The sequence below is a fragment of the Falco cherrug genome, chromosome 11, assembly GCF_023634085.1.
Source record: "Falco cherrug isolate bFalChe1 chromosome 11, bFalChe1.pri, whole genome shotgun sequence".
NCBI classification, from domain to species: domain Eukaryota; kingdom Metazoa; phylum Chordata; class Aves; order Falconiformes; family Falconidae; genus Falco; species Falco cherrug.
Genome location: NC_073707.1, coordinates 29,008,752 through 29,025,984, shown reverse-complemented (window position 1 = coordinate 29,025,984; position 17,233 = coordinate 29,008,752). Strand labels below are relative to the sequence as shown.

The window sequence follows — 17,233 nt, the reverse complement described above, 5'->3', positions numbered from 1 at the left end:
AAAAAAAAAAAAAAAAAAAGTAGTCTTAAAGTATCTTTTTCTCTGATACATTCCTGCCCCATCCCAACAATGAATTCAAATTACCAAGACCTTTGGCAAATCAATGTTATTCTTTCAAATCATCTGTGGCCCCCACTAACAGGATTGCGTGACGTCTCATCTATTTGTTCTCCAATACGGCCAGTGACAGATCAGGAAATGAAATCCATGTCTTTAAGACATGGTCAGGTGTATTGTCCCTTTCAGTGCTTACAGAAGTAAGTCTTCTCCCCAGAAGTGGGTTGGAGGGCAGCTTGCACTGGGCGTGCTGGAAGCAGCTCTCTGCCTTGACTCCGCAGCTGCTCCATGGAGCTCCCCCAAAAGCCCTACCACAGAGATGCCTCTGTCCTCTTCCCTCCTTGAAAGCAGCCATTGGGAAATGCAACTCCCTTCAGACCTGGACATAAATATTTATTACCAGGTGCAGATGTAGTCCTGTAGATGACTCTGCTGTTCAGCGTTTCACTGTGCCACGGTCTCTGTCCTTTCGTGTTCTCAGTATTAAGACAGATAAACCAGGGGTGAGTGAAAGGAAACCCGACCTAGACACAGCTGGAAGTCATTGAAGCTACCTGGAAAAACATCTGAAATCTAGGGCAAGGGACCAGCTCCAGGGTAGAAAATTCCTCTCCGCAGTGGGACAGAATCACCGGGGAGGTCTAAAGGAAGGTGACAGACTGAAAGACAGCAAACCCACTGCAGAAAGCTTTGTTGTTTTTAATGCCATCGATTTTCAGGGGAAGGTAAATAATCAGAAAGCCTGTTTCTGTGCATGGCTAATTGGACAGCCCTGCCAAAATAGGTGCTGGTTAAAGCTGCTTTGTCCTTAATCCTGGGCAAAGAAAAAACGTAGTGGAAAACTCACTGCTCTAACAAGGGTCCTCTTTCATTGTGGAGTCCGTTTGCAGGGACTAAATTGGGTAAGGAATCTCTTAACCATGCCTTTTAACCAATCTTTTATCAGATGTGACATGCTCCTTTCAGTCCGGTTTGCTGAAGCTATTCCATTAATTAATTTTGTTGTAGCAGGCTTGCCTCAGACACCTGTGACTTACTGAAATTTAAGTAAGCTTCAGCAGCGATTGGAGCTAACCTGGCTGACTTTGAACCATAGCAGACAATGGATGCTCATATAATCCATCGGAGGGGCCATGAAAGGGCAGAATCAAATAGCTGAGGAGCAAAAATAAAAGCCTAGGAGTGCTAACAGTTCAAAATGACCCAGCTGGCTCTGTGGGAGCACATTTACCTATGCTGAAAGCTGTTTCAGAGAGGCATTTTAACATCAGGTTCTAGTGGACCACTCAGAAGAGCTTGTAGCATATTTATGTTGTTTTGTGAAGCATAAAAAAGCCCTAGATGAGGGGGTTTGCAATTCAAAATTTCACAGATATCAAAACCTGCCCTCTTTCCTCTGCTCAGTTTGGTTCAATGATACAGAAATATGGCTTTTTAAATTAAAATTAATAGAAATTCTGCTTTTCCTTGTTGAATTTTAGTCTGGTTTTGACCAGACTTTCCCTTGTATTTTTCTTCCTAGAGTCTATGCTAATGTCAAACTTCATAGCAGAAAAAATGGACAAATATTTTTCTAGCAACAGGAGTTTCAAAACTCCTCTAAAGAAACTTTCAAACCCTGAAAACCACTTTAGTGCTAGTAAAACAGGAGAGACTCTGCTGCAAGTGCAAGTTTTATCATGCTTAAGAGTGAGTACACTGGGAGTGGATTCACACTGGTTGTCAAATTACAGACATTTTCAAACTCAAGTCTTGGAACAACTGTGATTTAAAGGAAGCTCTGAGTTGAATCTGTCATAAATTTATCTACTTGTAACAATAGTGGGTCTTATTTTACGTTTCACTTTTATGGAAATAGTTTCTGATTTCTGCGATCGGCTTATGAATGGCTGGAAATCAAGCAGGTTTCCCTTCCTTCCCTTAGTGCATGTAAATTATTTAATTTAGAAACACACTAAATTGTGTAAAATCCACCATGTAAATTAGTGAGGAAAGACCATACGATATTTTCACTTCATAGTTTGTGTGAGGTTTAAACATCCTTTGGAGTACATAGAAGAGACTAATCACGTGCTATTACCCGTAACAGAAGGGAAAGCACTGTCATACATCTTTGTTGATTTTAAATATTGTGTTCAATAGCAAACAATAAGAGAGTTTTCATGTCAGATGTAGTAAATGATCTGCAGCTGAAGAGACTAAGTGAGCTAGTCAGGGCAAGGGAGTGGTAAGCCAGGTTTTTGTTAACTTATTTCCAAATAAATGTTTGAGTGAACAGTTTACCCACTTTCAATAATTTGAAACGTTGCCACTTAAGTCTTTATGTTGAGGTTCTTTACATAAGAGCCAATTTTCCCTTCCCCATTTGCCTGTCTCTGTCATTACTAACTAATCCTCACATATTGTGTGGGGACGAGTGACCCCCAGAGCCGCCTGGGTAAAGAAGAGACAAACCCCCAGTTTTACTGAATTTTAAGATAGTGCTGCAAAAAGTAGATTGTGCATCCTCTTTTTGGTCATTATATTTTTATACATAATCACTATAATTTTTCTTAAATTATAATCTGACTTTAAAGCCATCAGCATAAATCATCTTCTAAGTAAATGGAAGTAGGGTTTTGTGTTTTCCTGCTTCTGCTGGTTGCATCCTTTCTGCAGTGAGCTCGGAGGATTTTGACAACTGGAAAATGGAAATGTGCATCTGTCATTCATTCTGATTTTGTGTAGTATTTCTTAGGCATCTGGTGAAAAGGGTGTAGTTATGCTTCTGTGAAAGTCATTTGGGCCAGATCTGCAGGTGGTATTGTGGTGGTTTGGGTCCCTGCATGCAGGCGGTTGTGCTAGCGTGTACCCAGGCTGTGTTTCTTACATCAGCTCCCAGCTGGACAGAAATCTTTTCATCCATATCAGGTCTTTAGTGTTTGTGGGGTGTGTGATGCTCACAACTATTTGGTCTCTGTCTCTCTTCATGTTGGTCTTTACTTGCCAAAGTAAAGGGGTTTTGCTAAAACTAAAAAGAAAAAAAAAAAACCAAACACAAAACTCTCATATGATGAGATCGGTACTGTCCAGTTCTGGTTTCTTTCCCCAGCAGTGCCTGGGCACCGTGAAGAAGAATTTGTTTTCTCTGCTTATCTGTCTGAAAGTACTGGCTTCAAACAGTTATCAATCTGTGCATGTTTTTACAGTCAAGGGAGAGAGCCTGTTCATTTGTCACCCAGAAGAAACGCCACTGGCTCTATGAAACTAGCTGAGAGGCAAACCTTGCTCTGCCACCCTGTGCCTGCTTAGACCTCACACGGTGCTCTTGGCAAAGCGTCCTTGATGCGAATGCCAGCTCAGGGATACCCTTGGCACTGGGATCATCTCTCTTTCCATTCAGGATTCCCTAAATGTTTGTGCCATTGTTGGCTTGGCCAGCCCAAAGAAGGGAACTCAGACCTGCAGTACAGGTTTTATCTTTAATAACCTTATACCTTTAATTGTACTAAAAATATGAAAGCAGGAAAAGCGTGCAATAAACTTAGTATTAGAAGAGCATTTCATCTTATACTTTCGGAGTAGCTGCACACATGTATGCAGAAGGATAAAATTTGATGATAATGACTTTGTGAGGAATGCAGCACTTAAAAAAAAAAATAAAGGGAATTCAATTAGAAATAAAAGCAGGCCTGCCTTTCAGTATTTCTGCAGGCACTTTGAGAACTGAACTGACAGTTGTCCTGCACCAGAACCCAAACATATGCATATGCTACAGAGGGTCATGGATGCATCGTTGCAGGCCTGTGGGAGAGCGGGTTATGCGCTAATCGTGAGAGCAGTCACTGCAGAAGTTGCTAGACAGGCTCCTTGGAAAAAAAATTATTTAAAAGCAAAGAGGGCTTGGGATTGCATGAAGTGGCTGTCCAGTGGTTAAAATAGACAAACATTTCTTGGTCCTTTTGAAGGCTTGTGATCATTCAGGTATTTATGTGTGGGTTTAAGGATGTACTTGGTTTGCAGTGTAAGCATGAGGGTCTTTGGCAACACCAGCTCCCCTCCATGCAGAGATGTGGGAGCTGTGGCTGCTGCCTGCTCTTCCCCTGCAAGTGATGTTGGGGCGATGCAAGTGGAGAACTTAAAAACAGGGAGCTGAAAAATAGTCTACCCACTCACAGCTCTGTCTTATACAGCCTGGCCAAAAAAGAGGGGAAAGATCATAAAAATGGAGAGGCTACTGCAAAAGCTCAGTCCTGCTGCCATCAGAACTGGGTGGGTTTTTTTTTTTCTTCTTTTGGGGTTTAGTTTTGCATGTTGTTTACATTTCTTAATGGTTTAAAAAGCGAAGCCGTTTGTTAGTGGATAATCAACCTGGCAACATCTTGCCTTTTTTGATTTCTTTGTAAGAACATGATTGTAGGTTCACTAATTATCTGTGTTTAACACCGTTGTCTCTTTCTTTTTGAAGAACTGATTGATCATAGCTGTTCCTAAATGTTTTAGTAATGATATGAAAAAAAACATTGATGTGATGATGCTGAATTCCAAACAAGCAATTACACAGCTCTCTTTATACAGGGTTTGGGCAGGGAAATCAGACTGTTGCCTTTGTGGCCTGTCAAATCAATTGGGGACGGACTTCCTTGAGGATTAGCAGAGTCCCCGTTTAGGGGTATGGTAGACTTCAAAATCTGTAACTTCAGTAGGATCTGCCCTTGGAAAGGACACAGTGCTGGCAATGGGTTGTGCGTTTCTATGCTGCATCCTCTTTTCCCATGTTTGGGACTTGAGCTGTGCATCCTTTTGGCGTGGAGGAAAGGTCAGCGTGCCGTCGCAATGCGCAGAGCTCAGTCCAGATGCACAGACCTCAGAAGCACACAGAGCAAAAAAATGGGCATGTCGTGATGGCTAAAATACTTTACACCTTGGAAATGCATAGGATTAACTTTTGGCTTGTATGGCTGGCCATGAGTTTATTATTGCCAGGTTGTTCCTAATGAAATGTGGGTAAATGGGGACACAGTCCCTGGTGGGGGTAGGGGAGCATGTGCTGTATACAGACAGCACAAAAAGCAGAGATACCTTAGGTGGGCAATCCCACTAAAATGCATCTCTGCTGAAATTTGCCGAAGGTGAGGAGGAGGATATTCACATACTGTCTCTGCTGTATTCAGCCAGCAGCATAATCCCCTTTGCGAGATAGCCTTGGGACAGCACAACGTTTCGCTTCTCGCCTCTCGTCTCAGCGGATTGCTCTCCCTGTTTTGTGGGAATGCAGTTGCTTTCATCACAGTCTGATTTATGATAAGCAAGTGTTAAATGGCTTGAAATTCAGGTTATTCAGATAAGTGTCCTAAATTGTAACTGTAGAAGGTTGAGCACGTGGGTGTTTCAGTTTGATCTGCAGTGGAAAGTAATCCAAATTTAATTATAGAGTATCATTAAATAGATACACTTCCATAATCCCATAATATTCTAGAATCACAATAGAATGACTTTATATTTCTAGGACATTTTTTCTATATTTTTATAACTTCATAATTCCAGAATAATTTTTGATCTCTCTAGTTACTTCCCATGTAGAAAAAGAAGTGGCTACTTCCGTACCTATAACAGCATAAGCTGTTGTTTTTCTGCTATGTATATCCTTTCCTGGTATGTATGTCCTTTACTAGAACAACAATTTCGATATAGAATTCCAAATAGGTTAGATTTTTAAAACTTTCAAGTGCAATCCAAGCATTTAGATTAGTGTCTACATTGCAGATTGCTCCCCAGACAAAATAATTAAGGCATTTTTCTTCTATAACTGGGGTCAAAGTTGTTTCCTGGCCTTGAGACATAAAGACATTAAAAGGTGACTGTGTGCATTTTTCTTGATTATATCTGAGTAAGTGAAAGAATCTTTCAAAGTATTATCCTTAAAATATCGATCTCGCAAAGAAAGCCTGAGATTGGAAGGGATCGAGGGATCGTCTGTCCTCAAACTTGCCGCTCACTTGGCATCCTGGCAGGGCAGTCATGGAGTTGTGTTGCAGGCTCGTTGATCTCACCTGTTTCCCCCCCTCCCCTTACTGCTGGGAGTCTCGGGGTGGGCTTAGGTATAGCTCATATATACAAGGATTTTAAGGTCTTTTATTTTTCATTTATTTTTTATTGCCTTTCAGCAATATAATTGCCTTATTGCCTTTTGGGATGTGCCAGCATGAGGGGAATGCCATTGAAAGAAGAGCTGCAGCAGTTGTGGGAGCTGCTGGCCACAGAGCTCCACCATAAACCAAGTCACTTCTTTAAATGTTCAAGTAGAGACTAACAAATAAAGCTAGCACCAAGTGCTCATTTTTATTAGCTGGACTGTTTTTTTCCTCCTTTCCAAGTGCTGATATCCTAACTTAAAACTCTATTTTAGAGAAGTTCTGCAGTTGATTGTAGCCTACAAAATTAATATATTGAAGCTCCTGGAGTCTGAGTTTATTAAGGTATAAATACTGGAACGTGGTGTACTATATAGTTCAGCTGCTTCCTTGTTAGATTCTTCTGAGCCTTTTTGCTTATTTTATTTCTGTAATACTCAAGACAAATAGTTTCCTGGTTTTGATTTCATCCTGGCATTTTTCAGCAGGCTAGGTCTTAACAGTATAGAATTCAACAAGATGAATAACATTATCTGTTTACTGTTTACATTTAAAAAAGCAAAACTTCTGTTTAAAAGAAAGAGTATTCCAGATGTCTCCAGGCAGTAGGAAATGTATGTAGTATACAGTCTAATAAACCAGCAAATATAGCAGGATTAAAAAGTGCTGCATGTTAGCAAATGGTCTAAATTTAAACACTAGTCAACACCAGGACTTTATTTTAGGTAAGTGAAATTCATGTGTGAAACACTAAAATTTAACTTTATAAATACTTTTCCTTAGGACTAGGATGTTCTGCGTTTCCAAGTCATCTTTAAAACTTCCTTTTTCATTTAATTTTGATTAGATTTTCTAAAATGGAAAAAACATAAAAGCATTTTCAAAAATGTAAACCATGAAAGCTAAATGCAAAGCAGATATATCAACAGCAAAAATATGAAAGCCAGACCCCCTTGTTCCTCAAGTGCAATATGGGGGGGAAAAAAAACCCTCTTTACATTGCTGTGTTCTGCTCTGCTGCCAGCTCGCTTCCCCACAGCAGCAGCTGCAGGCTTGCCTCGTGTTGCAGCCAGTCTTTTATTTTTCTAAATCCCAGCCTCCTCATCCACACCCACCGGGGTGGGTAAATCCCTTAGGTGATTTGAGAATATGATCTAAAAAGTGATTAAATCAATGGCAGTCTTTAACATTGAAAGGGGGTTTCTTTGTAGATGTATATTGCGGGAGGGAGGGTTGGCTTCGGCAAGAGTGTGGTGGGTTGACCTTGGCTGGATGCCGTATTTCCAATGACTTCTGTGACAATTTTTAAGGTAATGGTGTCATAGAATCACAGAACCATAGACTGGTTTGGGTTGGAAGGGACCTTAAAGATCACTGAGTTCCAACCCCCTGCCCCGGGCAGGGCCACCTCCCCCCAGCCCAGGTTGCCCAGAGCCCCGTCCAGCCTGGCCTTGAGCCCTGCCAGGGACGGGGCACCCACAGCTGCTCTGGGCAGCCTGGGCCAGCGCCTCCCACCCTCACAGTAAAGAATTTCTTCCTCGTAGCTGACGTAAATCTGCCCTCTTTCAGTTTAAAACCACTCTCCCTGTCCTCTCCAGGTCCTGTCACCACCTGCCTTTGTAAAAAGTCCCTCACCAGCTTTCTCGTTAGCCCCTTTAGGTACTGGAAGGCTGTTATGCTTTGATGAGCCCAGGATGTGACTGGCTTTCCAGGCTGCAGGCGCATGTTGCTGGGTAATGTTGATCTTCTCATCAACGGACACCTCCAAGTCCTTCTTCTCAGGGCTGCTCTTAACCCACTCTCTGCCCAGCCTGTGTTTGTGCTTGGGATTGCCCTGACCCGTGTGCAGGACCTTGCACCTGGCCTTGTTGAACAAGTCATCTGAGAAGATGCAATGTAAAATTGAGGTGAACACAAGGAAGCCCGACAGACAAGAGTCACAGCAAACGTGGCACAAAATCACCATTTTTTTTAAACGTAGCATCTAAGCTCTCTGTGCATTCAGTGGCTGAAAATGTAATGCTGATTGAGAGCATGGGCTCTGCTCTTGCATGGCTTTTTTTCCATTTATGTTGGTTGTACGTGCTTGTAGCCTCAAGAGCACCTGCTAATAGTATTAAAGGCCTGATGCAAAAGGAAATCTTAATACAGCAATTTTTTACAAAAACCACATGTTTGACCAGTGGTACCTACAAGCTCAGATGTGTTATCTCACCCTAATTCTTTCCCTGTATTTTTTTCTTGGCCCTGAGGCAGCAGCCGTGTCACCGATCACTCTAATTAAGAAGGCTTTCAGAAGTAGAAACTACAGAGGCAGTGCCCGCGGGAACTTTGAAAAACACCATCAAATTTCAATTTTCTTTGCTCTGTTTACAGCACAGAAGTGAAGTAAACAAAAACCCCGGCTGAGTGTAACGATTACATTATGTATGAGCTACGTGCCGTCCAGGAAAACCAGGGTATGTCTTTGCTAAGGCTGCCTTGTAGTTCTCATCATCTGCCTGCCTTCTCTAGATGTGGACGAGTGTGCGGTGGTGAACGGGGGCTGCCAGCAGGGCTGCGTCAACACACACGGCTCCTTCCACTGCCGGTGCCAGGCGGGATACAGGCTCCATGCTGATGGGCGCACGTGCGTGGGTAAGTAAACAGTAACAAGCACTTCACATACTTCAGGACATGGTTTTCTCTGCTAAACCTGTCTTTCTCTAAGTGCAAAGGTTTGTAGGCTTCCCCAGTCTGAGTTTTGACTAATTCACAAAGGGTTTCAATATCCATACCAGTTCAAGCAGCTTCCAAGAATTACAGGATTTCCAATTTTTTTCCCCTTTTTGTATGAACAAAGGAGTAACGGTGTCCTGTGTTTCTGTGATGCAATCTTGCGAAAATTTCTTCTGTTTTGCAGCAGGCATTAAAGAAATAGGGGTTCTTCATTTCCAATGAAAATGGCTTTTGATTTCTGAGCATTTTTTTCTTTGTGTCACATCTCACTGCATGTTCCAGCACTGCCCTGGGCTTTTCTGCCCCCATTACTCTTCCTCTTAGGCTTTTTGCTTGTTTTTTCTGAAGAGTTACAAACAGCAGATAGTGACATCTCCTGCCTACAGCTGCCTGGCAGAATGCTGCTTTTCTGACCAAGCAATCTCAAAACACAGCTTGTGTCTTCAGTGATGAAGGAAAAATAAAAGCTTGTTGTTGCCACCCTGAAGTTGGATATAACCTTACAGTACGTGACCATCTCTGTTAGACTGCCCAGACTGGGACCCCCTAGGCTTTCCCAGGTGGTGGCATGAGCAGAGGCAGGAGGATATCATTAACTGGGTCGAGGGGGTTGATGATAAAGTAAGATCTCTGTGACTGTGCTGCAATAAGCAGAGCAGAAGCTCTTGGAAGGATCTAGAGCAGAGGCCAAATTTGTGAATTACTAAGATGCATTTCAGAATGTGGTGCTATGGACTGGTAGCTAGAGAGGGAGCTCTAAGAAGCTAATAAAATATTAAGCTCAGACATTTTCTCTGGTTTTCAGAGAGTGCACGAAGAGAAGCAGCCTTACCCTTCATCTCTTCTCTTCAGCCTTTGCTGTATGTTGAATTTTTTAGGTAAAACAGCAAAGCAGAATTGTCTGCTGGGGTCTGGTTTACATTTTAGTTATTAGGCACTGTAAGCAGCATGGATGGGGTGGGCTGAAAACTCTCCTCCAAGGCATATTACATGAATGTTTAGTTTGTGCTAGTCCTTTTAGCTCACGCAGGAGGTGCTCATGCATGTGAAGCTGAGAGTTTTGAGCACTTACCCTGAGATTCTGCTCATGCTGTGGGCTGATAATTAGGGTGCTATAGGTTTGCGAAAGCTCCTTGTTCCCACAGCAGTCCTATGCCCTTTGATTCATTCCTTTATGTGCATCAGTCTTTAAAAGGTTGCGCTGCTTCTGTACGTCAGGGATACATCTTCATCTGCTGCAACCCTGTTTGTAACATCTCTCTTACAACTGATACCAAACTTCCTTTGCTCAGCCAGCAGAACCCATGCTGTGCCTCTCCATGGCACACCCAAGCAAAAGACAACACATGAAAGCCAATGACAAAAGAAGTTGCAAACAAAAGTGATTGCTTTTCTTTAAATTAGTTTTAAAGCTCCCATCTTGAAGATCTTCCACTCATGAATGCTTGCTTACGGATGTGTTTCCCTTTCTGCCAACATTAAATACAGAGCACGGGCTGGCTGCCCGTCTCTTCTTGGCAACTGCTCCGCTAATCTGAATGATGCTCGCAGTTGTACTGACAGACGTCTGCTGTTGGTCAGAGGAATTCCATTCCAGGAAGCAGGCACTAGAAAACAGTAGGAAGAGGGTGGTATGATCCCAAAGGCTATACCCTGTTTTTCAGGTTTGGGTGAAAAGCCACTGATTTGCAGTATGGAAATGTACACGCATGTAAATGAGAGCACCATAGAGCTCAGCCGTTCAGCCTGTGATGCTTGTAGGGAGGATTAGCAGCTGTGCCATTAAAAATAAACCCCGTGTTTCTTAGGTTGCACTCTGAGCCCTAAAAGAAGACATGCAGAGTTAATTCTGCTTGTTGCTAAAAATAATAAAATAAAATACACTGTCCTTGTGTTGCATTTAAATCAGTACGAAAGTCAAGTTGTAGAATTCTGCAAAAAGTCTTAAAATGCTCTGTCATTTGGGAAGAAGTAAAGAACATCATTTGTTCAAATTTTTAAGCCTGATTTTAGGTAATATGAGAAGAACAGTTAAGTATGGTCAGACCACATCTGCAGAATAAGTTCGCTCACAGTTTGGTCATTGTCTTGGTTCTTGCACAAAGTCCCCTGGTTGTGCTTAATGTCAGCCAAATATGCCATCAGTCATTTCTGGTATTATCACAGCAATAAATTTACTGATGCAACCAGAACATAAGATGTACAGGGCTCAAGCTGCTGGAATAATGGTTTTTATTTAACAAACTTACCCTTTTAGTAGTTTGGGTTTACCACATAGAGAGACTTTCAGCGGTTTGGTAATTAACTGCAATTAAAAGTGCGTTGAAGTCTCAATCTTTATTAGCTTAGTTGGAGAAGAAATGGATAAGAAAATACTAGTGTGAGAGAAAAAAAACAATGTAAAAGCAGAGTGGCTCATATGTAACTAGAAACACTAGTGTTTTTCTATGAATTAAAGGAAAAGGGAGAAATTCAGCTCTGATCAGATCTGACCAGGGAAGACCCAGAAGTGAAAGATGTGATGCCCGAGTTACATTACTCTGTCTGAATAGTCTCATTTTCAGCTGTGGTGGAGTGGGAATTTTATACAAAAAAAGTGGCTTTGGGGGGAGACAACTGAATGACAAATGCAAGAAGTAGGTATTATGGCAATAAAATGAATTTACCTGTGTAATACGTAAAACCTTCCATGGGCATAGAATAGTAGTTTTCTCATCGCACAAGTAATCAAGAAGCTGTTTGGAGTTGTCTTAGCTATGAACATTATCAGAAAGCAAGTTTTCATTTCACAAATGTCAGTATTGAGAAGAAGTTATTAAAAATACTTAATACAACTTTCAGTTCTCTTTGCAGTATCTCAGAAATTATCAATGAGAAATAGAAATAAATCCTAAGACGAGAGACAGGAGTAGGTTTCAGAGAGAACCACTATCATGATAACGGATATACACAATACTGAGTGGAGGATATTGAGTTCTGTTTCAGCTGTTTAGACAAGGCATCAAAATAAATGGCTATCATAAGCATTGGAGCACAAGACAGTTACTAATTGATGAGGACAGGGAGAAGCATTTCATATAAACCAGTAATTCAGGAGTGCCTAGCACTGGGATTTGGGCACTAACTGCTGGCACTGACCGCTAGGGATGGGGAAAGTCTGCCTCTTCTGCTGCACCAGTTGACACATTTCAGTTTTGAGAACTCGTCCGATCAAGAAGTAAACCCAATAACACACCTCTCGTTTGACTGCGTGCAACTAAGCAGAACACCTAGCATTTCAAATATTACTGTTAATGCAAGCTCTATTTCTTCCATGGCTACTTTGGAGGATGTAACGATCTCTCCCACATACTAAGAATAAAGAGGGACAAAGTTCTAGGAATGAGCTGTTTATGGAAGGTGTTCATCTCAGCTGCAGGTATAAGAAACAAGTGTCCCTTTAAACAGGCTTTTCAGATGAACCCAGCCCAGATTTCTGTATGTTCATTCTTTCCGCATCTTCATTTTCTTTTTGGCAACCCTATGTTTCTGGGAGCAAAAGTGCCAAAATCACTTGAGGGGAAGCAGATTTTGCAGCCTAGATGGCTTGGAAGTCTCCCATACATAAAGAAGTGCATCTATGTTCTTACAAGATATTCAGCCTACATCTGAAGAGTCAAAAACCTGGGATAAGCTACTTTCTTCTGTGAGTGCATGGAGGATTACTGACCTTCTGTCACGAGCTCTTTCCAGCAAGTCTGGTCCTCCTACTATGTCATCACAGTGTGTTTGGGATCCTGACTAACTGCTGGTGGTCCATCCCTCCACTGCTAGTACAAGCCTCAAAGTACATGGTTTGAAGAAATCTTTGTTTGTCATCCATCCTGCTCTCATTAGAAACTTCTGCTCGTACTCCAAGGCAAACAACCGCTTAGACGGGTTGCCTTGTTCAATGATAACTAGTGTGTGAAACTAAAATACTTTCTTCTTGATTTCTTTGGTCTCTGATAATTTGTGCCAAGCCAGAATCCTGTCTTTTTGCATGCTCCCTGTTGTTCTTAGCTTTTTGGTCCCACAAATTTTGCTCAATATTGAATGCACTTCTAGATATATGTGCCAGACTGAACGTTCGCTACAAAACAGGTAATTAGAACAACTGAAGGTAACACTCTCCAATTTTTTTGTTTGTTTGTTTGTTTTTAATGCCTTGATTATGGTAATGTAGTGAATTTAATTTCATTAAAGTTTAATTGACTGGTATCTGGAAAGCAGAAACCCAGACAGAGAACATGTTTATTGTAGTATTGGTCTGTGGTTTTAGTTTGGTGCAAATTCATTGTCTTCATAGGAATTTATTCTTTTTTGAACTCCTAGAAGTGAAAGCAGAGACCCCGATTCATCTCTGGTGCCAACTGTTATCTTTGATGTCTGCCTTATGTAGAAAAGCTGTTGAGATGCAGGTTTTTATGGAGACTTTCACACACTAAGGCTCTTAATAGAGGAAATAACAAAGACAATATCTCTACAAATCTAGAATCTATGTTTTTCCACAGAAGTAAAAGCACAGTGCGTCTGAAGTTATGTTTCTTGTCATTGATAAGGTTGGGTTTAAGATGATGGAAAACTCATAGGTTTTAAGAGGCTGTGTGTTCTGACCCCATGGTTGCTATGTGTACGTCTAAGTGTGTGTGTGTGTGTGTGTATAATACTTGTTATATGCATATATATCATACTCAGGTTTTTTGTACAAATGGGCCATATTACAATAACTTGCCATATTTCTGCCTCAACCCCATGCACGTGCTCAGACCTCCAGCCACAAGCCCTTTTACAAGAGGTGGGATTAGACTCACGACATGCCGAGCCTCTCCCTTTTTCTGATCAAAGATGCATGGCCGGTACCTGGCAGCAGAAGCACATTTCAGCCCATTGCTTCCCTGGTGGCTCTTCCCATCCAGTCTGGCACCTCCTCTCACGCAGCCTGCTCGATACCTCGATAAAAAGGCGTGATAAACCCGGCCGCGGCCACTCGGGAAACTCCGCGCTCCCCAGCCGCAGGCAGAGACCCGCACCGCCCCAGCTCTCCGCACACAAGTTCACGCTTGTGCCTTCTGGCTTTGAAGCCTCCAAATTTTTTTTTGTGGCAGGTTGCTGCTTATCTCGCCTTACATCCAAATTGGCTTTTGCCTAGAAAATGGCACTTTTAAAAATCGGGATGTATATTCTGTCACTTGGAGCCGATTGAAGGCATTTTTTATCTTCTGAAATATTTTCATCTTATTTGAATATTCTTGCGGAAAAACAGGTCTTTGGATACAAACGTGCAGCAAGCAGGAAGCTTTGAATGTATCGGGTCTGCTGTCTCCCGTGTAGCGATTGAAGTGCTTTCAAGTTACATTGCTAACCGGGTGGGAGGTTTGCAAGCAGAGGTGGAGCTCAGAAGCCAGGGTCAGCGTGCAACGAGGTGTCCTCTGGCTACTTCTGCGTATGCACCAATGATAATGTAAAAATTAGCTTCTCTTTTTGTCTTTTTAACACATACTTGGCTGCACAAACTAAGTATTTGCTAATTGATAGCATAGGGTGAAATGTATTCTACAGCAGCTTTTGTGGCTAATGTTTTCTTAATGTCTATTATAGATAAATGAATTAATATGAATATTCTTAAAATAACTATCAAAGCTTTTTGCTGACTTCATTGGGTCTGGAGTTTGGTGCTTTCCATGAAGGACCAAATAGTCTTTCTAGCTACTCATGGAGAACATAATACATCCCCGCTGTTAAAATATATATAGATGCAGTCGTGCACATACTCACACTTACGTATGTACAGCACAATAACAGGTTCAGACGATCCATCTTATTTTTATATGCAGTGTGCGAATAGGTGTGGGTGTGTGTTAATGTGTTTTGGCAGAAGGAGAAATGTTTCTCCAGAGGCTGGGGATACATGTTGAACAAAAAACAGAGTATTAATTTGCTCGGGTAAAAGAAGCAGCATCTTTAGAGACGTACTAAAGACCCTCTTGTTCCTTGTGGTTTATTTTGTAAGTCTGTCCTGTGCAGCTTGTGACTGCTGTCATTTGCAGCTTCCAGTGCATGAGACTGAGGAGATCACCCTGAAAGACAATTTTTTTTTATTTTAATCAATGACAGCAGGGACAAAAATAAACAAACAGCTAATGGGCAAGTGCCAGTAGGGCCGCTCTTTTTTCCCCTCCCCCGGCCCCTTACCTCAGTGGATTCTTGAGTGCTTTGCTGCTGTCAGATCAAAGAGTGGCTGTACTTCAGTCAGCGTTACAGCTCTTAGATCTCACCTGCCTCTCGCTGGAATCACGACTGTCGCCGACGTGGGATGCTGTGTCAAACAAGCGCTGTGAATGCAAGGGAGAGCAATCACACAGGGGATGAGGACAGGTGCATTTATGAAAGCTGTTTGGTGAGATTTGCACATTTTTGCTGTCATTCATGTATTTAAAATAGGAAATAAGTTTCTTGGGTTGTTGATATGTGTTCCTTCAATGCTTCCTTGGTTCCAGCTGTCAGTTCCTGCAGTGTTAACAAGGGGGGCTGTGAGCAGGAGTGCATTCAGCTTGGTGAAGACCGCTACAAGTGCCAGTGCCAGCCGGGCTACCAGCTGAAGAGGGATGCCAGATCCTGTGAAGGTAGGTCCTGCGTTACCTGTCTGGAGACAGACATTAAAGGCAATTTAAAAGACCCCAGGATAGTGCTTTGGGTTGTTGGATTCGTTCATATTTCACCCTGCTTGCCAAAAGCAGTTTTAGGAATCGCTTATTAACAGGATTTTAAAATGACACGTGTTTGAGGTGTGAAGTTCACATTGAGTCACAACTTCAAATGAGATTTTGGCCTCATAGACCCCTGGCTGTTCGTTGCACGCTGATGATGATGACATAGGTTAGGAACGTAAACGTGTTCTAATTCTAACATTTCATTACTCATCAAGTTGTATATAGAGTTGGCCTGTATAACATGTTTTATTCTACATAAAGACTTCTTTATCTGCTTTTGGCTTGTGTTGCTCCTAATCGCAGTCCCATTCATTCATCCTCCCCTTCAGGTTTCTAAGCAAACACTTTCACAAGCAGAACAGAAATGCTACCTTTGGGTTTGATTGTTGGTTAGGGTTTTTTTTCTCACATATCTTAGCATATTCATCAGTTTTTAAGGCAACCCCCCCTTCCCCAACACAAGCGCGCACACGGTACCCTTGCATATGCCAGAGAAAGATAGGGCCAAATTTATGGATTTACTGCGCTAAAATTCCTGTCACAAAACCGTTTCCATATGGCTTCTCTTCTGCTCAGAGATTTTATATGCTGTGTGTAAAGTGTAAGTAAATCCTGCTGTTCAGCTTGCTTCCAATTCACGCTGTGTGCAACGAGCACTTGGCCTTCGGTTCTGGCCTCCCCAGGCCCTGCCCTCCGCAGAGCCTGCGCACACAGCGCTGCAGCAAGCGCCCGCAGCCAGCTCGCCTCACCATCTCTCACCGGGTGGCCACTTTTTGTTCCCGAGACTGTCGGAAGGAGTTGGAAAATAGGAGCTTTAGTGGGAAGAGGGCATCACAGACCTTCCCCCACTGTTCTCCAGTGCATTTCCAAACCTCTCACAGCTCCTCCACTGCCTCTCCCACTCAAGGCATCCTTGGCCAAGGCAGCTGGGTATACAGAGCCCTGCAAAAAAACTCTTTGGCTTTTTTTTGTGGTGGTGTGGTGGGACAGAGGTTGGATTGGCAGGGTGTAAGTATGGCACTGCCTGGTCAGGTGGGAGTTGTCCCTTTTGGGTGGTCATGGAGCAGTTCAGACCTCTGTTGTTTGGAGGTTTAGAGCCACTTCACGCTCTACCTATCTCAGCTGCCAGCAACTGGTTCAGCTCAGCAGCAAAACGAGCAGGCTCAGTCCCCTAATTAGTGAGGTTTTGCCACCACACAGACAGCTGTGGCCGTTCGCTCCCTTGTGTCGTGGGGCTGATGAAGGTCAGCCACCCACCGAAGGCAGCAGTTTGTCACCAGGTGGTAATTACTGAACAGTGGAGAGGGGCCAAGGTCAGATTTGTCTGCGAGTAAGACCTTATCTGGAGTTCATGTGTATGCCTGGTTACCTACGTTCAGAGTTGAGTAAATCAAAATAGAATAGTGCACCCCCGCCCCAGGACAGCTGTGCTCAGAGGAAGGAGAATCTCTCTCACAAGGAGAGCTCAGCTGCCAAAATGAAGACCAAGTAGGATGCTTTTCTCCCATAAATACCTTAGCAAATAAATGCCTGGGAGAGAAAAGTGCTAGGTAAGGCAATGGACAAGATTTTTACAGGAACAAATGATCGTAAAGTGGCCATGAGTGCATTTGG

At 42.6% G+C, this 17,233-nt stretch overlaps 1 protein-coding gene across 1 annotated transcript in view; it reads left to right on the top strand.

Moving 5' to 3' along the window:
• The window catches only part of LOC102046314 (multiple epidermal growth factor-like domains protein 6), a 200,972-nt gene that overhangs the window by 122,826 nt on the left and 60,913 nt on the right, over positions 1–17,233 (top strand). Inside the window, exons 6-7 of the mRNA XM_055724090.1 lie at positions 8,685–8,807; positions 15,407–15,532. Coding sequence (XP_055580065.1) covers positions 8,685–8,807; positions 15,407–15,532 — 249 coding nt within the window. The remainder of the gene's footprint in view (positions 1–8,684; positions 8,808–15,406; positions 15,533–17,233) is intronic.